This window comes from Nothobranchius furzeri, chromosome 2 (genome assembly GCF_043380555.1).
Source record: "Nothobranchius furzeri strain GRZ-AD chromosome 2, NfurGRZ-RIMD1, whole genome shotgun sequence".
NCBI classification, from domain to species: domain Eukaryota; kingdom Metazoa; phylum Chordata; class Actinopteri; order Cyprinodontiformes; family Nothobranchiidae; genus Nothobranchius; species Nothobranchius furzeri.
This window is the reverse complement of record NC_091742.1, coordinates 88,545,927-88,571,590: the sequence shown is the minus strand read 5'-3', so window position 1 is coordinate 88,571,590 and position 25,664 is coordinate 88,545,927. Positions and strand designations below refer to the sequence as shown.

The following is a 25,664-nucleotide window of genomic DNA, read 5'->3' as shown; positions in this document are numbered from 1 at the left end:
CTCAGAATTGAGATTAAATATTTTTGATCACAATAGTAAAGAAACTATTACAGAACAAGTGTTTCAATAAAATCAGAACATTAATATTTGAGTGCATGGATTAATACATCTGAACTCATGCAGTAGGATCTAGGAAATATGAAATGCTAGAACCAGACACAACTTTATGTATATTTTTTTATTTTAATTTGATTAAACTGATTTTTTTCTTAACGTTCTTGGCATTTTCCCCACACAAAGTTAAACAAAACAATGTTGATTAAGGTGTGTGTGTGAGAGAGAGATAGAGAGGGAGTAAAAAAAAAAAACCAACCGGCGCGAAGGTAGTAACGCAGCACGTCAGCTCTGTCTTGTCAAATGCACCACGCAAGTTACGAAAAAAGTAACTTTAAATATTCAACCGAAAAAGAGGCGAGCTGAAGAAAACCTAGGGAAAACTGAAGAAACGTGAGCAACAGTGAAGCCATCACAGCGAGATCCGTTACCGTCTGTGTGTGTGTGTGGATGAACCGGACGGACTGAGCTCCCAGCCGGCTGCAGTTTTGTGTGTAGGGAGGGGCGGGCGCTCTATGTGACTGGCCAATCACAGAGCGTGAAGACAGTCAGTTACCCAATGAGGATTTTCCTTCAGCACGATTACAGGTATTTACAAGCTTTACTCGTTTCATGCTCGTATTCGTCAAAAATGCTTTATCCGTACTGGATACTCGTTTGAAACGAGTATCCGGCTCATCCCTAATTCATTCCATGTTTATCTTTGTTATCGATTTTCTTGTTCTTTTTTTCCCACAGTAAAACACTGTAAAAAAGAACAAGAAAATGGATTGCTAAAAGCTAGATCCCGTTAGCATCTTTCTTCCTTTACACCATGTAAGCTAAGCAGATTAACAAGGTTTTTATGAGTCTGAACTTCACACAGAGGAGTTGAGGAGGAACACTTACTCCTCTTGATGACGGCTCTGATGGAAGAGAGAGGGCCCTGGCTGCAGGAAGGAAAGGGAAACCATGAGTCACATTTTCATCTCTACTGCTGCCCAACCCGCAGTTTTCATCACAGCTACAGCCAGTATTTATTCAGACTGGCACAGAAAATCTGATTTGTGCAAAAAAGAAAAAACAGATTTAAGCCTGTCAAATCATCACTTCTGGCTTCATGCAACATGTTGATTATAAATGTTTGCGCTGTGTGCATAAATGACATTTAACAATACTCTCCACACAGCTACAACCCCACTGGTGTTTAATAAACTATAATCAGCTAAATGCACATGAATGAAGATTTTAATCTCTATTGAAGATTAAGTAGCATTTTGGATTTAGTTTCTTTCATTTCTGAGGATTTAAAGAATCTTCAAGCACAATAAAAGAATAAATAAAAAAGAATAAAACCAAAGAAAAGCAAAGAGAAACAGATCAGATGAATGGATGAAAACATCAATTTTTAACCACATTTCACTAAATTCCCAGAACTAAAACAAGAAAAGTGTCTCTGGTATTCCTTGAATGGGAACGCTGCTGAATTAGAGTTCATAGACTAATCAGATATTTTAGGAATCACGTTAATGTTTTAGCGATCAGGACAACAGACCGATCAGATATTAGAGTTGTGTTTCTTCCTGTTCTCTCAAACAAAAATGACTTCAAAGTAAAACAGCTGAACCAAACCAGAACTCTGCTGTGTGAACACTGGTCCACCCACTAATGCCAGGACAAACACACGGTGGTGTTGGTTACATAGGAGGTTTCTGTGAAATTTGTCCCTTTGCTGCTTCTATAAACCTAAAACCCGTAGCTCCGCTAAATCCTCCCTGGGTTCAGACGGATGTTAAAGATGCAGCAGCAGAGCTAAAGCCCCATTGGTGCCTCACCCATGGAGACAGGAAGTGATGTCAGACCAGCTGGTATTAACTCCACCATATTCATGTACATTAGTATAATGGGCCATTCCCATCTGTACCGGGTCGGCCCGGGCCGGGTAGCGTAGGTTGTTAATGGGCCATTCCCATCTGTACCGGGTCGGCCCGGGCCGGGTAGCCCCAGTCGGCCCCAGCCTGGCCCGGTTGATTCCACACATCCTTGTCTTAAGCCCATGTGGGCTGGTTCTACCCACCAATCAGAGGCTTGCTCTAATGGAAGGTGTGAATCTGCTGTCAGCAGTGGGTGTGTTGGCCCTGGTCGGCCTGAAGCAGACCCCCTCGAGAAGAGGGCTGAGAATGAGCCTTGGTTGGCCCGGAAAAATACCAGGCCACCCAGATATGTAAACAACCTACGCTACCCGGCCCGGGCTGACCCGGTACAGATGGGAATGGCCCAATAGATGACTCAGACAGTTTTATCCTCATATGTGTTGGTTAAAGCGCCTGCTGCATCAGTCTGATAAAGTGTTAGATCATTGGTAGACGTGGCCCCATAAAAATGATGAACCCAGAAACAGAAGCTTTGCTGCTCCGTTGGTGACGTTGTTAGTTTTATTAGTTCTAATATTTTCTATCTGAGCAGCACCAGCAGAGGTGAAACAACAGGAAGCTGTAAACAACCCACCTGAAATCAGAGACCAGGAATAAAAAAACACATCTTTCTAAAATCTAATCTGAACCCACCCCTCCCCCACAAAAATGAAGTATTATTTACATTAGCTGAGCTTATTGGTGTCTGAATAAAATTCTCAGACCCTAAAACTGTTAAATCTAATATAAATATTTGATAAATAAATAATATCTTATGTATTTTTTGTGACGTTAAACACTGAAGGTTATTAATGATGAAGCATCTCATGTTGCATTCAAACTTCATCCTGTGTTGCTCCTCCCTCCATAAAATGGTCACCACGGAAACATAATGTGTGCAAATTATCAGTACAGTGCTTCTCTGGGCCATTTGTGTTCATCTTCATGTGCAAATGTAGACGTTTGTGTTCTAGACCAACTCTAAACAGCGTTCTGGAGCAGAAGAAACAAATAAAAACAGTGGACTAAAGGTGAGCTTCGTTCAGACCGTGAACCAGAACCACAGGTGGGTTGGGTCAGGTTACATACAGTAACCTACTGTATGTACAGTCTATGGTTGGGCCACATTAACCCACAGGAGAGGAGTTTATGTTTATGTTTATGTGCTTAGCAGACGCTTTTACCCAAAGCGACTTACAATTTTTTTTTTAACCTATAGGGCATGTTGTGATCTGTGGGGGAAACCGGAGTACCCGGAGAAAACCCACGCATGCATGGGGAGAACACGCAACTCCACGCAGAAAGGCCGCAGCCGAGTTTCGAACCTGTGACCTTCGTGTTGCGAGGCAACAGTGCTAACCACTGCACCACCATGCCTTTAGGGGAGTTGTGTGTCAGATCTGAACATGTCTGTTGTCCTGAGAAACCTGCAGTCTGTGGATGAGTCACATGGAGCAGATGAACACCTGAGTGGGCGGGTCTGATTTTAGGTCCTTTAAAGTTTAGAAGTGATTGCTGACCATTATTTACAGGCTTCAGGTTGTTGTTCTACACGGCTGCTTTAGTTCAGCAGCTTCAAACACACGTGTCAGGATCTGAGGGGGTAAAATGGAGCTACATTAGAACATCAAGACTGTTTGTGCTGCTGATTCAGCTGTTCTTTAAGCTAAACACACCCAGACTTCTACAACTGGTTGTCATGCCAACCAGCCAACAAACAAATAGTTTCAGGACTGTTTCAGAAGCAGAGAGCAGCTCCAGTCTGACTTGGCAAAAACGTTTCCTGTAGTCATACTATCCTGTGATGTCATAAATATTGTTTTACTGACTTGTGGTTGAGATGAAAGAGACTCAGCCTTTCACCGGGATGCAACATCAAACACACCGCTCACACATGTGGGAATGAATAAACACACACTTCCTGGTAGCTGTTACTCATCCTCAAGCTGCAAACGAAACAAAAGAAGAGTCTCCTACCTGTGACGGTGCTCTGGCTTATGTCTGTCAGGGCGAGCTGTGAAGAGGAGGAGGAGGAGAGGTCAGCATATGATGGAAGTACCACAGAGTCGGGACAAACTAAACTAAATTCAAATTCAAAACTGGTTTGTTTGCCGTTTTTTTGGGAGGTAGAGACAGAAGGAAGTATACATTTGCATGACGCAGCCCTGCAGCTCTGGCTCCATAACTAAACAAACCTGCATTCAAACATTTAAACATGAACAAAACCAACGTTAAAACGTCTATTTGAGCTGTTTAACAAACCATGCTGCAGTTAAAAGAAAACACTAGAGTTTATGCAGGATTTTACACCCACTGACCTCTACAGCTGGTTGTCATGCCAACCAGCCAACAGACCAGAAACTTTCAGGACAGCATGTGAATGACTGTAGCATCAAGAGCAGGTTGTTATTATCGATGTCATGTGACAGGCTAGCAGACATGCTAACTTAAAGGCATACTATATTTTTAGGTAACTTCCTTGAGCCAGTCTGCGCTAAAGTGACTAGTGATGCATTGGTATGAAATTCTTGGGCCTATACCGATATCCGATGTTAATATCACTATTATGACCGATAACTGATATTTTGCCGATACCGATATATTGACACTAATGCTTCTAAAACCACACCACACACATTTACGTTTCTGACATTATTACAATCACTGTCACATGACTTAAAGAGCAAGTCACCCTCAAATCAACCTTTGTTTTTGTTGATAAACTATATAAATGAGTGTCTAATTGCTCTGTGGACACGTTCAGTCAATAATTCGGCACTTTAGTTAATCTTAGTTAAAATTTTAATATTCCTCCTAAAACTGTCAGCGATGCACCATCGTCAGGCAAAAACTCAGCACTGCATTTGAATTTAAATCTGCCATCGCTATTGGTTAAGAGGTACACTATGATGTTAGATGGTACATTATGATGTCACAATGCTGTGAGTGTGTGTATTTGTTAGTGGCTCCGCCCTCTCGGTCTGCTAGGCAACAGCATTTGTTGTATTTTTCAAACAGGAAGTGGGAGTTGAGTAAGAATCTGGCAGGAGGTGACTTGCTCTTTAACCAGGGTATCTGCAGGTTTAAGGGAGCCAAATTTAAGACTTTTTAAGACCTTTTTTAAGGCCACTTTGACCAAATTTAAGCTAATTTTTAAAATTAAATTTAAGCTATAATTTCCAGCTATTGCCTGAAACAGGTGCTAACCACGTCGTGAATGTGGGATTAGCCATCCAGTTACCATTAATGTTGCACTTCCCCATGGCGCAAACTCCCACTAGCTTAACCAGCTAATGTGCTCATCTAAAAATAGCCCCCTTTCACAACCAACTGAATGTGTACGGTTCCGCTTACGCCAACATCGTACACAAAAAATGCTGAACACCAACTAGAAATTCACGAAAATTTTATAGAAATAAAAGAATCTTGTTTATTGGGTCTTTGGTAATTTAAGACCTTTGGAAACTATTTAAGGATTATTTGTCATTTTTAAGGATTTTTAAGGCCTTAAATTTGGAAAAGCAAATTTAAGACTTTTTAAGGACCTGCAGATACCCTGTTTAACAAACACCCATCACCCCCTCTCCCTCTAAAACAGATAAACGAACGGAACCAAGATGGAAAAATATCAGTTGTTAATATCAACCCAGTTTAATCCATCGGACCGATATGACAGAAAAACGACTAACATCAGTCGATACCAATAGTGATGTCGTTATATTGTGCATACCTAAAAATGACCCTTTACAGCGTTAATGAAATGTCACTCAGTTGCTGTGACCAGCATTTAAATATGGCTGACGCTGAAGTGGGTTGGAACATGTAGATGTAGCAGGAGTGGCTATGACGCCTTCTCACAGCCTTGCTTAGAAGAGGAGTTTCCCTCTAGCTCCTTTTTTCTTTCTTTTCTAATTTCCATAGAAAGCAGGCCACATACTGCTTTTGCTACAGACCCATGATGGAAAGTACTTCAGTGTGTCCAATGTTATATATCTTAAATGATGAGTTTTAAAGTGAACATGTGAAAATGAAGTGTGCCTAAATCCATGAAGCAGACGGATGAATTATGTATTTACTCAGTCAGATGCCTACTTTTTTTTTCTGTGATGAATCACTGATGTCTACTCATGTCCACAATAAGCAATTACTTCAACTAAACTGAAAATGTTTGTGTAAAAATGGTGAAAATGACAGAAAATAAACCGAGACGATAAAATAAATTAGACATTAAACTTTAACAATGAAAAAAAAAGTTAAGTCATTTTCTAGACCGTGTAAATCAGGCCATCTTCAGTACCTATGAGTTCCAGCCCTTATGTGAGAACACTGAGCTACGTTTATAACACTAAACAAAATAATAATGGAAGAAATAAAAAGAAGACATTGCTTTTGTCTTTAGTAAATATATATTTTTCCATTTCCTACCTCCTTCTCTCTTCGCAGCCCAACAGAAAACCGTCTGAATTCTGTTTTAACCTAAAACCTCCTGCTCCTTTTCCTTCTTTTGCCAATAATCCAAAAACTTGAGAAATAACCGTTCTTTGCTTCTTTTCCTCCACCTTTTCTGTCTCTGGAACGCCTGACTGGACCGCCCATCTCCTGAGGCGAGCGTCCTGATTGGTGGAGAGACTCCAGGAAGTGAGGCTGTGGTTGGCTGCTGTGGGATTCTGCTGGAGTCATCAGCGTTTTAGCACTTCCAGATGTCTGAGCAACGTTCAAACAGCAGATTTTAGTCTCCTGTAGAGGTCACGGGTTAGAGGGCTGATGTTTAAAGCCGTTTTTCTAAAACTTGATATTGAATAAAATAGTAGATGTAGAAAAGTAGACTTATAGAAACAAACCAGATAATTCTTAGATCTAACTATCATGTTTATTTACTCTTCTGGTTTAAAAGCTCATTTAGAGACTAAAACATGGTAGAAAATGGTGAGATTTCACACATGGATGTCCACCAACAACTGACTGATTTTGGTTGGTTCAGCCATGGTGGACATCGTTTGTGTAGTTGTCTACAGTGAATTGTTTATAGACGCTAATGTAAACATTACTTCCTAACCCGGACTACCCACCTGACATGTAAGCAGGGCACACTTACTAATAGAAGCGTCTGAGATTCTCAGCGGCTGCTATGCCACTGGTCCCATGAGATCACGACCTCATAAGAGCAAGATCACGCGTGATTTCAAAAGTTCACATGAAAACAAGCAAGGAGAAGGACGGCAGCATGGAAATGGAAGCTCGTTTACATTGGCCAAGCCATACAAAAGTTGCATGTTGTTTATTTTGAAAGTTGCCAGATGCTGCTGTGTTTGACTTCCTGTCTGCCCCCTTCTGAACCGCTGAGCTTGACGTGTTCTGGAAAGGTTCATCAAACGTTCATAGAAATATTCCTAAATTTCCTTCTACGAAGAAAATATTGAATTTTCGTACCAACAGTCAAAATCCGGATTTATGAAACATGCGGTGGCCTCTCATACGCATGTTCCACTGCAATTATCTGAAGATAAATCCCAACTGTGCGTAACCAGGCGCTCGTGTCCACTTATATACAGGAACACAATCAATTAACCATATTTGGTCACGTTCTCAGCTCATAATGGGATTCCCTGGGTTTTTTCCCAGGGAAAAAAGGGGAAAACATTATTGACAGCGAGACTGAGACACTGGCTGCCGAAGCTCAAAAGAACCAAACAAGTTGCAACGGTCATAAATGCGGTCAGGACCGTGAAGAAGTCCCCGTCAGGAATAAATAAAAGAATGAATATAATAAATCATAGAGGAACGAGTTGTCATTTACATTTAAGGAGTCATTCTGTTTGGAAATGTCGTCCGAGAGTGCAGCACCCTTTGAGTTGTCATTCAGTCTGGGAGGTTCTGGAAGATCCTCATAGTTGTAAAATAGCATATGGACTGGAACCGGATTAGTGCTGTTTGTCTTTTGCTGCACAAAGGGTCCCGAATCACAGCACAGCTGCAGAAGGATCTCCTTCAGGAATCGGATCTGTGCGCTTATGGAGGACGCGTTACCTTCGGAGACCGGAGTCTCTGCCAAATCCTCCCAATAACGCAAGCTCAGTCATGTTACAATATCTGTCAGTCACGTGTCTTTTATAGATTTTAGCGCCAATTATGTGACGCAGCTGTTTTTCCACCAAAATAATTATTTAATGGGTAAAATCATTAGTGGATGAAGAACTAAGTGTGAACGACTGAAACATTCAGTATTGCAGTTCCTCTGTTCTACCACTAGATGCTGTTCGTATGCATGGTCTGAGGTTTTCTTATATTTAGGAACATTTCCACACACAAGTGCAAAATGTAGAATACCACACAATCCATCCATCCATCCGTTTTCTTCCGGTTATCCAGAGTCGGGTATCGGGGGCAGCGGCCTAACCCCGGGTTTCCACCGGAGCCGTCAGCAGCACGTTACTGCAGCAGCACGTCTTGCTCGCGTAAGCTGCTGCTTGGCCCTTCCCACGAGATGCGAAGCAGCAGGGGAGCAGCTGTCACCGACAGAGCACGAAGTCACACGAGTGACTTCGTCAGTAAACACAACAACAAGCAGGAGAAAACTACAACATGGCTCCAAAAGGTTTGTGTTTTATGTTCTGTCCGTTTTATAATCGCCAATACAGACCTGAAAAATAAAGGAGACCGCTAGCTAGGTGATAACTTCTCACGGGGCCGCACAGTTAGTAACGTTTTTTAAAAGTAAAGCAACCGGAAGGCAGTACGTTCTTTATTCTGAAAATCTCGGGAGCTTCTCTCCGTTTCCGCGTCCAATTTCCTGTCTTTCCTTCCCCAAAAATGTCGAACTTGACCCGTTTCAGAGGCGTCGCGCGTAGAAAATAGAACCGGCGCGTGAAGGCCGCGACATGCTGCTCCTGAGACGCGGCCGACTCGCGCTGCTGACGGCTCCGGTGGAAAAGGTTCTGTTGATCACAGCGGTTCCTGTCAGCAGCTATGACGTGCTGCTGCAGTAACGTGTTGCTGACGGCTCCCGTGGAAAGCCGGGGTAAGACGAGAGGCCTAGGCTTCCCTCCACTTGGGCCAGCTCTTCCAAGGAATCGCAAGGAGTTCCCTTGCTAGGTGAGAGACGTAGTCCCTCCAACATGTCCTGGGTCTCCCTTTAGGTCTCCTCCTGGTTGGACGTGCCCAGAAAACCTCACCAGGGATGCGTTCAGGAGGCATCCTAATCAGATGTCCAAGCCACCTCAACTGGCTCCTCTCGACGTGGAGCAGCAGCGGGTCTACTCCGAGCCTCTGCTGGATGACCGAGCTTCTCACCCTATCTCTAAGGGAGAGCCCAGCCACTCTTCGGAGAAAACTAATTTCGGCCACTTGTATCCGCGATCTCATTCTTTCGGTCATTACACAAAGCTCGTGACCATAGGTGAGGGTAGGAACGTAGATAAACCGGTAAACCGAGAGCTTTGCCTTCTGGCTCAGCTCTCTCTTCACCACGACAGGCCGGTACAATGCCCACATCACTGCAGACGCGGCACCAATCCGCCTGTCGATCTCACGCTTCATATTTTCCTCACTCGTGAACAAGACCCCGAGATACTTAAACTCCTCCACTTGGGGCAGGACCTCATCCCTGACCTGGAGAAGGCCTTCTACGCTTTTCCGACTCAAGGCAATGGTCTTGGATTTAGAGGAGCTGATTCTCATCCTAGCTGCTTCACACACAATGCATATAATACATCTTATGCACAAAATATGCACAGATCTGCATAGATACGTGTGATTGATAAGGACCCTGGAGAGTAAATTTAGTAGAGCCCTGTGACACTACTACACGTCTGCGATGCGTTCAAGATGTGCCGCTGTGAGTCTGATAGAAACACTCACATTGACTATAATGGCAGCTATTAGCTGCATATTGCGCTACGGAGACGTTACGTGATGCTAACACATCTGGTTGAAAGTCGAGGTAAAAGTTTTACGTCTTTTGGTGGGACGTCTATCACCTGACCCACCCAGAGACATGACTGTGTGTAAAAAGTAAACTTTGAATGTGTGAAGCTTTTTCTTTTGATACATTGGAACGTTGGGCCAGTGTCTGCTAGCATGGATGCTAATCATCTCATAAATAAAAGGGAAAATGAAGCTGCAGTTTTATCTAAAACGGACTGGATTTCCCCAAATGACCGAGTACAACTTGCTATGTAAAATAAATATTTGTATGCCAGGAAAATAAAAACCAGACTGATGTCATTCCCCTGAGAGAGCTGAGCTGTGATGCTGCAACACAGCAATAAAAAACAAAACAACCACTCACACATGTTCACTGTTTGCTCTGCTAGGTCTGAGTTGTTATGGAACGATTGGTATAATCTTTATTTATTGTACTATTGTCTGACCCAATATCCTCCCATTCTGGTGTAAGAACCAGATCAGTGACACATATGAGGCATAAAAAAAACCCATTTGATGAAAAGTGAATGATGATGAAGTTTCATGAAAGCGGAGCAACAAGCTACAGATGAACCTAGAAAACATCTTTGTGAGATTTACATTTGATCTTTCTGATTTTTAAATAGTTATGGTGATTTAAAGCTTATTCGTGTGTGTAATATTTTCTATTAACCCAACAGAAAGCTTCCCTTTAGCGTTTAATTACATATGAGCAGAGACACGGCTTCATGCTCTGCTTATTAATCAGGAAAAACACAAATGTTCTTGTTGAAGAACCACGTGGTTTCTGTTGTTTTTCCACTGAAGTGAGATGTTTTCTGTTTAACCAACAGCACCTAGGGTGTTTGCCCGTAGCTGACTGGTGCCACCAGCTCTAATGATCCCCGACCATAGCGCTAGAGACGCGACGCTGGTGAATATTCTCCTTTAGTTAAAGGTGACTTACCGATTCATTTGTTTTTAAATGAAGCTTCACCCACAGGAAGGTTACCACGACTACGACAGTCGGACTTCACGTGGTCGTTTCTCCTGCTGGTAATGACTTCCTGCAGCAGGAGGCCCATCCTGTATGGAATCCTGCAGCCTCTCTGTTTATGTGGTCGACTCTAACGACTTTCATAAAAAGTTAAATTAGAAACTGGTGGGCTGGAAATGCTGGGGTAAACGATGACTCAGCAAGCAGGCGTTGATGTCACAATTCACTCAAGTCAACACAACAGAGAATAAATGTGATGGGATTCATATCAGAGTGGTTTTATTATGGAGGACATCTGGTTGGTTCACCAGTCATCTGGTTACAAAGTGGGAAATGATTACTGATCAAAGTTTTTAGTAAGTTAGTAAAGAGTTGGGATAAAACCATGTTTCGGTTTACAAAACACTTGTTTAAATGTACCAACACCATGTTCTGATGATGTAACCTAACTAAATACCAAATAATGAATATTTATTGGCTCCAGCGAGCGTTCCTGAACTTAAATCCTGATCATTTCATTAGAGCGAGCTCTCAGCCCTCTGGATGTTGCTTATGTCTCTGACCAACGTTTGGGGCATTCCAGTGCCGTCATGGAGCCAGAGCCTAACTCGAAGCAATTACCAGAGTGGTGACATCCAGAACCAGCCCCTAGCCAGGAACTGGGCTGGCGAAAGGATCCCTGGCCTAAACATCAAGGAGAAGCACAACAAGACAGATTTATGTTCAAAAGCAGCTGAGTGTGACAGTAGAAGCTTTTCATCTGACAGGAAAACAGGAAACAAACACGCTAGCCTCATTTCATTGCTACCAATATTTATTTACTAGATGTTTATAAAGACAGCAGGATAATGTCTAGTTTCTCCATTAGAAATGCGTAAAATTCAGTCCGGTTTATAATGATCTGTTTTATTTTTACATACCGGATTAGGAAGGTCGGACACTAAAGGGTCTTTTCCAACAGAACCTACTCAGTCCGGCCCGGTTCTAACTAGAGCTGCTTGATTCTGGCAAAAATGATAATCTCTAATGATCTAGTCCAGTCAGCGGTGCCGTAGGGGAGTGTGTACAGTCAGATAGATAAACTATTATTATTCATCAGCCAGAAACTGGAGGTGTGGCGTGAGAGTGCAGGAAGACGGTCAAATACGTGTCTAACGCTCATCGCGTGACATTTGACAGCTCTGGTAAAATATGAATCCACTTCAGATGCAGCTCACTGTGTCTTGAACTTATTTAGCTTGTAAAACAACATTTTTTGAGTGATTGAGACTTACAGAGAAAGGTGTAACGTGATCATGCTGCACATGTGCGCATCATTCCCTTTCCTGGTGTGGAAGAACACAAAAAGTAGGTAGAGTAGCTAGCTAACCAGAAATGTCTCTAGGTTATTTTCTAGGTACTTTTGGGAACAAAAAGTCAGGGAGGGGTCAGAAAAGTTGTTAGAAATAGCTAAAATGGCAATGCTGTGGGAGGTGTGCTTGATTAGCAACTCGGAGCAACATGAATGTAAACCACGAGGGAGGAGCAAATATTCAGATCCTTTTTTATGATCGTTCAAAACCCAGATCAAAATTGAGATTAAAATTCAACTAATCGAGCACACGTGCTTTGGCGGATCCTAGTAGGCCTGAACGATTAATTGCACACGCAATTAAATTGCGATGTGACAAAAAGAGATTTGCTAATCGCAACGGCTGCAAGTGGTTAGCACAATGCTAATATACATGGAAAAATTCATAGGGATGCTAATGCTAATAATCGCCGATGACATTCTTACAAATTATGAATTAGAAACGTGCCAAATGATTACATTTAGAATCTAATGGAAAGTAAAAACTGCAATAAATCTGCCATGTAGACAAATAAACTTGTAGATATTATATGTAGATAAATATGTAGGTAAATAAACTTGTTTATATTCAGTACAAGTTACATAGATTTTTTATGCAACCACTAGGTGAAAAATACAAGAAAAGTCCCTTGAGAAGATAACTGTGAATTAAATTGCAATTGCAATAATAAAGAAATTTTTTTCGATTTGATTACTTTCCTAAATCGTTCTGCCCTAGATCTTAGTGCACCAAGCTGGGTAGTGTCTGTCAGTAGCTGTTTTTACAGGACTGTAGCGTTTGAAAAACGGGATTTGCCGCGGCACCCTGGGGAGGATTTTGGCATTTAGTGGCAAAGCTGAAGCTAGAATAAACTGCCATCAGGCACCTCTCAAACTATCCATCCATTCATCCATCCATTTTCATCCGCTTATCCGGAGTCGGGTCACAGGGGCAGTAGCCTAAGACGAGAGGCCCAGACTTCCCTCTCCCCAGCCACTTGGGCCAGCTCCTCTGGGGGAATCCCAAGGCGTTCCCTGGCCAGGTGAGAGACATAGTCCCTCCACCGTGTCCTAGGTCTACCTTTAGGTCTCCTCCCGGTTGGACGTGCCCAGAAAACCTCACTAGGGAGGCGTCCAGGAGGCATCCTGACCAGATGCCCGAGCCACCTCAACTGGCTCCTCTCGATGTGGAAGAGCAGTGGGTCTACTCCGAGCCCCTCCCGAATGACCGAGCTTCTCACCCTATCTCTAAGGGAGAGCCCAGCCACTCTTCAGAGAAAAATCCTTTCGGCGGCTTGTATCAGAGATCTCGTTCTTTCGGTCACTACCCAAAGCTCGTGACCATAGGTGAGGGTAGGAACGTAGATCGACCAGTAAATCGAGAGCTTCGCCTTCTGACCACGACAGACCGGTACAACGCCCGCATCACTGCAGATGCAGCACCAATCTGCCTATCGATCTCACGCTCCAGTTTTCCCTCACTCGTGAACAAGAGCCCGAGATACTTAAACTCCTCCACTTGGGGCAGGACCTCATCCCTGATCCGGAGAAGGCATTCTACCCTTTTACGAATCAAGACCATGGTCTCAGATTTAGAGGAGCTGATTCTCATCCCAGCTGCTTCACACTCGGCTGCGAACCGCTCCAGCGAAAGCTGAAGATCACGTTCTGATGAAGCCAACAGGACCACATCATCAGCAAAAAGCAGAGACCTGATCCTCAGGCCACAAAAACGGATGCCCTCCACACCTTGTCTGCGCCTAGAAATCCTGTCCATAAAGGTTATAAACAGAATCGGTGACAAAGGGCAGCCTTGGCGGAGTCCAACTCTCACTGGGAACGAGCCCGACTTACTGCCGGCAATGTGAACCAAGCTCTGACACCGGTCACTCCAAAGGGATTAGCGGGGCTGACACGCGTTTAACCGTCAGAGGCGAGGGGCTCATGCGGCAATATTACTACGAGGCTAAGCGCATCAGAATCAGGTTTCATCACCTTTCCCCTTTGCTCCTTGCCGCATTTACGAGACCCACAAATTCGGATTAATCACTCTATAATGACGCGATGGTCTGTCTTATAAAAGAGGCTAGTCACCGATTGGGTAGGGGGCGGAGTCAACGTTTTTATTTTTAGATTACTCTGCCTCGCTCCCCGCAAACTTTTCTGCATCTCACAAAAAGCCACCGAGTCAGCAGAATATTCCATTTTATTTATAAAGCACATTTCTACCGAGGCCAACCAAAGTGCTGCACAGTCAAAGAGCATAAAAATCAACACACGGGAAGAAGTAATAAAAATAGTACAGTAACTACTATAAAAACAATAAAAATAAAACATCATAAAATGCTAACTAGGCTGAAGTAAATGCCAAGGAATAAAAATGAGCCTTCAGACGGGATTTAAAATCAGAGAGAGGGGGCCATTCTCACTGCTAGAGGGAGTTGGTTCCAGAGACGAGGTGCACAGATTGAGAACGCTCGTTCTCCTCGCGTCCTCACCCAAACACTTGGGACCTGTAACAGGTGGTGGTCTGCTGATGGAAGAATTCGACCAGGTACGTAGGGCTGAACCAGCTGAGTCAAGTACAGAGGCGCATAAAGATAGTGACTTTAAAATCCAGGAAGATGCAGATCCTTAAAAAAGGGAATTTGCATAATCCAAGTGAGAGATCACAAATGCATGGATCACTGTGAGCAGGTCACGACTAGTCAGGATGGCCTTCATCTTTGATAGTCGGCAAAGCTGGAAAATGCAGGATCTAACCACCTGGCCAATGTGAGTCATGCCACATGGCTACCACCATGTCCTCCATTGTGGTGTTGTGTTTATGTGTCGTGCACCCTGTGGTTCCCGTTTCCCTGGCCCATGGTGGCTCTCAGCCATGAAAACAGGAAAAACTGGTTATATCTGTGGCATGAGCTCTAACAAAGCACTTAGCACTGATGTAGTGTGTGTGTGTGTGTGTGTGTGTGTGTGTGTGTGGGGGGGGCACCAGTGTCTAAATGTTGAACCAACCTGGACACACAGCAGCTGATGGCTGAAGCTGATTACTTTGGACAGGTGAGACGCTCTCTTCTAAAGGCAGGACAAACAATGAGCCTGCATTATTCACGAGGCTCTTACTGGTTTTAACCTAGTTACACAACTGTGTTACTGTTCCTAAATGCTGGTCCTACTGAACACACACACACAGGAATACATGTGCAGAAGCTCACTGGTACTGGTATTGTTAGTGGGGTCGGACTGGTTAGTTTCTAAACTGTTGTATTTATTAGTTAAGATGTTGTCCCTTTACCATTAACTAGATTCTGTTAAACTGTGTTAAACACGTTAAAATGTCCACTTTTCTGGTTGGTGTTTGAGTCTGGCAGCTCTGCTTTCACTTTGTAATAATTCCACAGATTAAAGGAAAAACTTCTGATATTTTTGGGTAAGTTTCTGCAGAACCTTCATGACCAATGAATACTTTACATCACATATGTCAGACTCAAGGCCCGCGGGCCAGATGCGGCCCGCGGAGCATTTTTATGTGGCCCGCAAGATAAATATCAAAAATATATTAAAACTGGCCCGCTGGCCGATTTTACCGCAAAGACTTCAACTCCCATGATGCTTTGCGGCGTCAGCGCAGAGCCGACGCGCCCCCTCCTTTGTGTTTTTTCCAGCGTCTGCTGCCGGTGTCTGCAGCTCCGCTGTCTCAGACAAACTACACTCCTCTCACTCAGCGCCGAGTTCACTCAGCTATTTTCTGACGTTGAAGCCCAGAAACGGAGATTCTAGCCGCTCAGTAATGTGTTTACGACTGAAAGAGAAAGTTTTCCAACTAACGTCCAGACAGAGCCGATATAACTCCAGCGAGCAGCGACACGCTCAAACCAGCACGACTCTGTGGTTGTGTTTCCTCCCCGACACACAACAACGTGGTCCAGCTGCTAGGGTTGTCACGGTAACCGGTATAGCGGTAAACCCCGGTAAAAAAGTTGACAATAAAAATAACCGTCCAGTTTTTAAAAAACTATATTATCTCGGTGGGTTTACCGTGGCCGCGGTTTCGGCGCGATGACCCTTACCAGCCACCGTCGCTTCAGCTGAAGTTCCCGCGGCGCACACACGCACTTTTTAATTTGCAACGGCACCAAAACTTTGAAGCTGAAATAATGGCCGAAGGAGGCGACGGCAGCGCCCAGGACATCCATCAGCCCTCAAAGAAGACTAAATCGGAAGTATGGGCATATTTTGGATTTCTGAAAAATACCGAGGGACAGTTAATAGAAGACTGCTATCCCGTTTGCAGAACGTGCAGGAAACAAGTGTCTGCAGAAGGCAGCAACACTTCGAATCTAATGGCACATCTGCGTGACCATCACCCACGTCTCTACAGCCAGTGCAAGGTAAGTTAACATTAGCATTTTAGCTGAAATGCATGACGTGAGGACTTTTGGTTGAGGGAGAATGCAACGAGTCACTATATCCTGCAGCCGCAGCGTCCTCTGCCAGCATTTAAACCGTGTCACGGACACCCTGTTGCTGGATGAAGCATCTTATTTGTTGATGATGAAGAGAAATATACAATTAGTTCCTTGTCATGGATTTGTTTACTTATTCAATGCCATTTATACTTGAACATTTGGATTTGATTAAATAGTGTAGTAGTTATTTTAGTAATTTGTTTAAAGTGGCTATTTATTTTAAATACATATTTTTTAAGGTTGACTTGTACAGTGCTCAAGTCAAGTGTGGACTGGAGTTTTAGATTTTCATTTTGATAATGAAGAAAACAAGTATATGAGAAAACAAGTGGTGTTTCTTTGATTTGTTTACATATTGTTTATGTTTTGAATGTTTGGATTTGTATAATTTAAACCTGCACTGACTACTGTAACAAGTTCCAGAAAAATAAGCTATTTGTTCCTTTACTTGTGAAAAGTTGCACTTTTGCTAAGGCTTTGTGTTATTTTAGGTTTAATAAACACTGTTAAACCTTTTCAGAACTATTTCAGTGTGTGTAGAACAGGACTATCAATGCTTTCTGAACATATGCAACACCGTTTAAAAAATACCGCGATAATACCGAAAACCGTGATAATTTTGGTCACAATAACCGTGAGGTTAAATTTTCATACCGTGACAACCCTACCAGCTGCTCAGACATGTTCAGCAGCACAAACCTATGTGAGCACCTGTTGTCATCTAATGTTGTCGTTATTATGATGACGATGAACAAAACAACAGGAGTCTCCTCCTCAGCTCAGATCAACCCCATGATGCAGGTATCTGGCTGGAACAGGTGAGCATCACAGTAAACCAGTGGAGCAAACTGAGCTTTAAATATGTTGGTTTTATGCTCTTTTTCTGCTCCAAAACATGAAAGTTAACAGGTGAGATGTTGCATTTTCATTTAAGATAAAATGATATTTTTATTTTGTTGTTGGCCCGTGAGAAAAGATTTAACCTACAGTAAACAGGAAGTGGAAAGGCTGCAGATAAATGAATAGAATAGAAAATCCCTTTATTGTTCCTCAGTGGGGAAAGCTAGATGTCACAGCAGCGATGACACTTATTACAGGAGAAAAAAAGGAGAATAAAAATAAGAAAAATGAACAAACAAGAAAACATTAATCCTGAATAGATTTTAAAAATGCTGAATATACCACAAGTAATGAATATCACTGATGCCTTTTATTTAAAACTGACTTGCTCGTGTGTAATTTGGTTATTCCACAATCAGTGTTAATACAGAAATATGTTTGTTTCCAAATTTAAAGGTTCAAAATTGCATATATGTTGATAAAGAAAATGTGCAAATTTGTCGTCACTTTTTCAAAAAATATTAAGTTTGGCCCTCGACTCCGTCCCAGAGTTTCATTTCGGCCCCGTGTGAGTTTGAGACCCCTGGTTTACATGTTGTAAATCTGCACGACTTCAGTGTGTTCTTATTTCTCAGCTGAAAGACGAGATAACTCAAACAAGTTGATGACAGACGCCTTTGGTAAGAAGGTCCTATTTCTGCTAATTTACACTGATGATTATACACGTCTGAAGTTGTGTACAAAGGTCTGAATGAGAATTATTCTGTTAGAAAATAAAATGTTTAATAAAACGTCAGTCTGGTCAGAGCTCATCTTTACTTCTCTGAACTGAGGTGGTTTAAAGTCACATCTACAGCTGATTAAATATTAGTTGGTCCAATTAAACCAAAACAGACTAAACTCCTCTGACAGCAGTAACATCCATCTTTGTCTTTCCAAAACAACAGAGGTAGACAGAACCATCACTAAGAGAGCAAATGCGTTACTGTGCTGTGTGATTATTAAAAAAGGTCTTTAAATGAACCGCTTGTTGTATGTTTTGTACAAATACCTACATCTTTAAACATCTCTGGGTAATTTGAGTAATTTTACTCTCACAGGTGTGATAAATGTCCTTAAATGCCTGCTGGCAGATGTTGTTTTCCAGAAAGCTATAAAGAGAAGGTGTTTATTATTTGGACTCTACAATTATAAACCACCACCCTGAGTTAGATTTACACACACACGTGTGTGTGTGTGTGTGTGCGTGTGTGTGTGTGTGTGTGCGCGCGTGTGTGTGCGTGTGTGTGTGTGCGTGTGTGTGTGTGTGTGTGTGTGTGTGTGTGTGTGTGTGTGTGTGCGTGTGTGTGTGTGTGTTACAAACTTTGACCCGACTAGTGATTTGCTCACATGATGGTTTCAGGATTTATGGCTCTAGTTGGAGTGATCTCCTTCCTCACACAAACCACATGGTTCACTAACACTTTCAACATGTCTGACAGTCCCCGCGTGCAAAGACTGAGCTGTAAATTAAACACATTCAAGCAGTCCAAAAGTTCACATGTGAGAAGATGCTGGGTGCTTTCAAATATGAACAACTTGACTTGTTAAAGGTGCAGAAGGTGTTTTCCTTGCCAGCTAGTTTATGAAAAACACAACCGAAAGGTTCAAACCTTTCTTCAAAATACAGGAATGCACAATGGTTGCTCACAAGGGTTCGGTTTTACGTTTTCAGCTTATTGTTGGCACCTTTGCCATAAATCCAAACATAACACACCTATGCAACCGTACATCAACTGTGAGCTAGCTAACGTACTGTGGTGTATTTCTGGTGAAAAGTGAGGCAGAACAGCCGCTACGGGCCACCAACAATCAAGGAAAACCCCACAAACAATAGGTCTGAACTCCCAGAGCCCAGTCCGAACCACCTAACACACACACACACACACACACACCAGTCCGTCACCTGCATGTTTCTCCACAATAACAAAATTTGTAAATCATATATTTAAATCAAAACAACAAGCAGAACATTTTCTGTGCGTGTGTGATGGTCACAAGCTAGCTCTGCTCTGGCTTCACTTCCTGTTCAACTGCTCCGAGACGATGGATGGGTTATGATCCAATTACTAAGAACGGGACGTTCACAATGATTGGATGAGGTTAATTTAGGATTTTACTTTTCAGAGGCCATTGAAAATTTTCCTTGTTTTAATTACTTTATTGGTTTCCATCAGTATGAATTGCATTTAAAGTCATATAGCAAAAAACACTCCATAAAATCTCCCCCAACCCCACCTTTAAACTACATGTTTGTCCTGCTAGGACTCAAAACAACTAAAAATACAGGAAACACAAAAACAACTCTACATAAATACATTCCCTAAACTCATTCTAACTCTGCCATATTTTGCTGCTGGGAGCATAAATATTTCACATAAGCCGGAGTGCTGGTTTGTTGAAGGTAGCCTGAGAGCACACCAGACAGGGTTTCATCAGATTAGTGGCAAATTTCACAGGAAGACTCCACATTTCACAGCAGTCAGACGTCCTGAAGGAGTGTTTTTGTCTCCTCGCTAGCTAAACAGCAGCCTAGCATACTTCTGCCCACAGCTGCGGTTAATGCTCCTCTATTTTACTCGTTTTGATGTGGTTTAGGGTTCGTTTCGTCTGGGTAAACCAGCTGATTCAGAACACCCCGACAGCAATCTCGGGGCAGCAGGTGCGTTTGTTCGGGTAGATAAAGACTCACCTCCGGAGCTGTTCGGCTGTCTTCGGACCACTTGTTCGCGAGTATCCCTCCTCCGCAGGTTCGTCTCCTCTCCCTCTGACCGAGCCTCTGCCATCTTTAAACCCCTTTAAAAAACTTTTGTTCGGCCTCCTGCTCCGGTTCGTCTGGAGAGAAATCAGATGGATCTAGGTCAGGAGAGAAACCGGAGCAACATGATCACTCCTCCGCTTTCGCTCCTCTTCGTCGCTAACATCCGACCACAACAAGTCGGGACAAGTTCACCCCAACCGACAACTTTTCAGCTCGAGACGCCTCTCGTAGTTAGATAAACATCCCGAGTCCGTTTTCGGAGGACGTCAGGCAGTAAAAACGATTAAAACACCCCGTTAGCTCAGGGCAGAGTGTTGTCCGTGACCGTGAGTCGGGTTTCAGGGAAAGAAAAAAAAAAAGGCCCTCCAAGCTTCCAGGTCGCGCGAGCTGATACGGAGCCGCACGCGCGCTCCTCCGGCTGAGTGACGTCACCTAAAAGATCAGCAAACTACTTTTTTCAAAAACAACTTTATTAATACAGTTAATAGCAATATGAGGATTACGTTACCAACAAATGTCCGTATTTGTAATTGTTTAATTCAATAAAACATCTTAAAGTTTCAAATAAAAGTAAAGTATTCTTTATTCTCCTAGTCATAGAAGTAGAAAACTGAACTTCATAAGTTTTAACTTTACTTGTTGATTAGTCTAATGACTTGCAAAAAATAAAACAGATTACTCTAAACTCCCACGTGACTGATTTTAAACTTTATTAAGTGAACATTTAAATAACACAAACTTATATGAAAAGCAAACTTCATTGTTAAGACAATAAATTTATTTAAATTTGTGACACCAGCAAGACCAGATTTTAAAAGTACCACCCTTCATTATCCGTTATATTTAAACAAAGGAATCTAAAATAAATCTTAAATGTACATAATCAGTAATCCTACATATTGTGATGTTTTCATACTTTTCTGTACTCTGTTTTTGCATCTGAAGTCAATTCAAGAAATGTGTATATTTTTTATCTCTCTCGTCTCGTCGTCTCGTCTTCCTCCGCTTATCCGGGTCCGGGTCGCGGGGGCAGCATCCCAACTAGGGAGCTCCAGGCCGTCCTCTCCCCGGCCTTGTCCACCAGCTCCTCCGGCAGGACCCCAAGGCATTCCCGGACCAGATTGGAGATGTAACTTCTCCAACGTGTCCTGGGTCGACCCGGGGGCCTTCTGCCGGCAGGACATGCCCGAAACACCTCCCCAGGGAGGCGTCCAGGAGGCATCCTGACCAGATGCCCAAACCACCTCAACTGGCTCCTTTCGATCCGGAGGAGCAGCGGTTCTACTCCGAGTCCCTCCCGAATGTCCGAGCTCCTCACCCTATCTCTAAGGCTGAGCCCGGCCACCCTACGGAGGAAACTCATTTCGGCCGCTTGTATCCGCGATCTCGTTCTTTCGGTCATTACCCAAAGCTCATGACCATAGGTGAGGATTGGGACGTAGATCGACCGGTAAATCGAGAGCCTGGCTTTCTGGCTCAGCTCCCTCTTCCCCACGACAGATCGGGTCAGCGTCCGCATCACTGCAGACGCCGAACCAATCCGCCTGTCGATCTCCCGATCCCTCCTACCCTCACTCGTGAACAAGACCCCGAGATACTTAAACTCCTCCACTTGAGGTAGGACCTCTCCCCCGACCCGGAGGTGGCAAGCCACCCTTTTCCGGTCGAGAACCATGGTCTCAGATTTGGAGGTGCTGATCCTCATCCCAGCCGCTTCACATTCGGCCGCGAACCTACCCAGCAAGAGCTGAAGGTCAGAGCTGGATGAAGCTAGGAGGACCACATCATCCGCAAAAAGCAGAGACGAGATTCTCCTGCCACCAAACTCGACACACTCCACACCACGGCTGCGTCTAGAAATTCTGTCCATAAAAGTGATGAACAGAACCGGTGACAAAGGGCAGCTTTGGCGGAGTCCAACCCTCACTGGGAACAGGTCCGACTTACTACCGGCTATGCGGACCAAACTCACGCTCCTCTGGTAAAGGGACTGAATGGCCCTTAACAGAAAGCCACCCACCCCATACTCCTGGAGCGTCCCCCACAGGGTGCCCCTGGGGACACGGTCATAAGCCTTCTCCAAATCCACAAAGCACATGTGGATTGGTTGGGCAAACTCCCATGCCCCCTCCATCACCCTTGCAAGGGTATAGAGCTGGTCCACAGTTCCACGGCCAGGACGAAAACCACATTGCTCCTCCTCTATCTGAGATTCAACTATCGATCGGACCCTCCTCTCCAGTACCTTGGAGTAGACCTTTCCAGGGAGGCTGAGGAGTGTGATCCCCCTATAGTTGGAACACACCCTCAGGTCACCCTTCTTAAAGATGGGGACCACCACCCCGGTCTGCCACTCCCTAGGAACTGCCCCCGATGACCACGCAATGTTGTAGAGACGTGTCAACCATGACAGCCCTACAACATCCATAGCCTTAAGATACCCAGGACGAACCTCATCCGCCCCCGGGGCTCCGCCGCTGTGTAGTTGTTTGACTACCTCAGCAACTTCTTCCCCCGAGATCGGACAGTCCATCCCCAGGCCTCCCAGCTCTGGTTCCTCCTCGGAATGCGCATTGGTGGGATTGAGGAGCTCCTCAAAGTATTCCTTCCACCGTCCGACTATAGCCTCAGTTGACGTCAGCAGCTCCCCATCCCCACTGTAAACAGTGTGAGCGAGTTGCTGCCTTCCTCTCCTGAGGCGCCGGACAGTTTGCCAGAACCTCTTTGGAGCCGATCGATAGTCTTTCTCCATGGCCTCACCAAACTCCTCCCACGCCCGAGATTTTGCCTCGGCAACTGCCACTGCTGCACCCCGCTTGGCTATCCGGTACCTGTCTGCTGCCTCCGGAGCCCCACAGACCAGCCACGCCCTGTAGGCCTCCTTCTTCAGCCTGACGGCTCCCCGAACCTCTGGTGTCCACCAGCGGGTACGGGGGTTGCCACCACGACTGGCACCGGCCACCTTACGACCACAGCTAGCAACAGCCGCCTCGACAATCGCAGAGTGGAACAAGGCCCACTCGGACTCAATGTCCCCCACTGCTCTCGGGACGTGGTCAAAGCTCTGCCGGAGGTGGGAGTTGAAGACCGTCTTGACAGGTTCTTCTGCCAGGCGTTCCCAGCAGACCCTCACTATGCGTTTGGGTCTGCCAGGTCTACGCGGCATGTTCCCTTGCCATCTGATCCAACTCACCACCAGGTGGTGATCAGTTGACAGCTCCGCCCCTCTCTTCACTCGGGTGTCCAAAACATACGGTCGCAGGTCAGATGATACGACTACAAAATCTATCATCGACCTGTGACCTAGGCTGCCCTGGTACCAAGTGTACCGGTGGGCATCCTTATGTTCGAACATGGTGTTCGTTATGGCCAAACTGCGGCTTGCACAGAAGTCCAATAACAAAACACCGCTCGAGTTCTGATCAGGTGGGCCGTTCCTCCCAATCACACCCCTCCAGGTCAAGCTGTCATTGCCCACGTGAGCATTGAAGTCCCCCAGCAGGACAATGGAGTCCCCTGATGGAGCACTATCTAGCACTCGTCCCAGGGACTCCAAAAAGGGTGGGTACTCTGAACTGATATTTGGCCCATAAGCACAAACAACAGTCAGGACCCGTTCCCCGACCCGAAGGCGCAAGGAAGCTACCCTCTTGTCCCCCGGGGTAAACCCCAACACACAGGCAGAGAGTCTCGGGGCTAACAAAAAGCCAACCCCAGCCCTCCGCCTCTCACCCGGAGCAACTCCAGCAAAGTAGAGTGTCCAACCCCTCTCCAGGTCTCGGGTTCCAGAGCCAATGCAATGTGTCGAGGTGAGTCCGACTATATCTAGCCGGTACCGCTCAACCTCTGCCACAAGCTCCGGCTCCTTCCCCGCCAGCGAGGTGACGTTCCATGTCCCAAAAACTAGTTTCCTAAAACTGAAACTATATTTTTTATCAACTAATTGAATTATCTGTGTTTTGGTGAAGGCTGTAAAAAGTTGAAATGCTGACTTGGATTCATGTTCTTTTTGCTCATTTCCTTCCCATGGTCGTATCTAACAATACCTGCAAATTTCTACAAACTTCAGGGGGACAAGCACTCAGAGTACAGGAACGGATAGAAAGTTCACAGTAATAGCAATATCGAGCAGGAAATTGCCTCCTTTTGCCCATCAGCCAAGGACAACATTAGAAACCTGGGAGTTATTTTTGATCCAGCCTTAAGTTTAGACTCACACGTCAAAACCATCTCCCGCTCTTGTTTCTTCCAACTGAGAAACATTTCAAAAGTCCGTAAACTGGTTTCTACTGCAGATCTGGAAAAAATCATCCATGCCTTTGTGTCATCACGCTTAGACTATTGTAATGCTCTTTTTACTGGTCTCAGCAAAACCTCCCTCTCACGCCTTCAAGCCATCCAAAATGCAGCAGCCAGACTCCTGACCAAATCCAGCAGACGAGCTCACATCACTCCAGTTTTACAGTCCCTCCACTGGCTCCCGGTAGAATATAGAATACAGTTTAAAGTTTTAGTCCTGACCTATAGAGCTCTTAACAACCAGGCTCCAAGCTACCTATCTGAGCTTTTATCCCCACACATTACCTCTTGGAACCTTAGATCCACATCTGAAAACCTCCTGGCTGTTCCTCGAACCAGACTGAACACCAAAGGGGACAGGGCCTTTCAGTCTATTGCACCCAGACTTTGGAACGGTCTACCTTCAAATCTCCATCTCTTGAAATCTGTAGAGGTCTTCAAAAAACATATTAAAACTCACCTTTTCATCCAGGTTTTCCCCCGCTAAATATTCTAAAAGATGGCTTTGTTCTTGTTCACACCTTGACTTTGTTTTTACTCCTGATTTTGGTTACTATTGTTGTCACTGATATTGTTTTTATGATGTATTTATTGGTTTGAGGTATTTGCCCTGATTTTACTCATGTTGTACAGCGCTTTGTGATTTATATCTGTGAAAGACGCTATATAAATAAACTTTACTTACTTACTTACTTACATTGATACCTTAAATATGCATAACAGAGTTAAAAGTGCCATCTGTATTATGTCTGAAGTCTCGGTGCTAATGCCACAATTTGCAAGAATGACATGACACTTCTCATAATAAAAAGGCTAAATACCCAATAACATGAACAAGTATCAAGTACTACAGTTTAAATACAGATTAAATAAAGCTGTTGTTAAAGATACCTAGCAGATAGGCTCTGCAAACATTCATATATGCAAACAGGGATATTTGTTAAATCAATTAGCAGTTATCGGATTCATTTACAGCAGCTGATTGTAATTGTAATAATAAGACGCTACCACCAGAGGGCACTGCTGACAAATAAAACTTCTATCTATCTATCTATCTATCTATCTATCTATCTATCTATCT

General features: G+C 44.1%; 1 protein-coding gene across 1 annotated transcript in view; it reads right to left on the bottom strand.

The window, feature by feature from the left end:
- Positions 1-20,689, bottom strand: part of LOC107376797 (SH3 domain-containing protein 19) — a 39,316-nt gene extending 18,627 nt beyond the window's left edge. The window contains 3 exon segments of the mRNA XM_015946070.3: positions 943-983; positions 3,924-3,960; positions 20,216-20,689. Of these exon segments, the coding sequence (XP_015801556.3) occupies positions 943-983; positions 3,924-3,960; positions 20,216-20,309 (172 nt within the window). The 5' untranslated portion in view covers positions 20,310-20,689.
- Between the last annotated feature and the right edge of the window lie 4,975 nt (positions 20,690-25,664).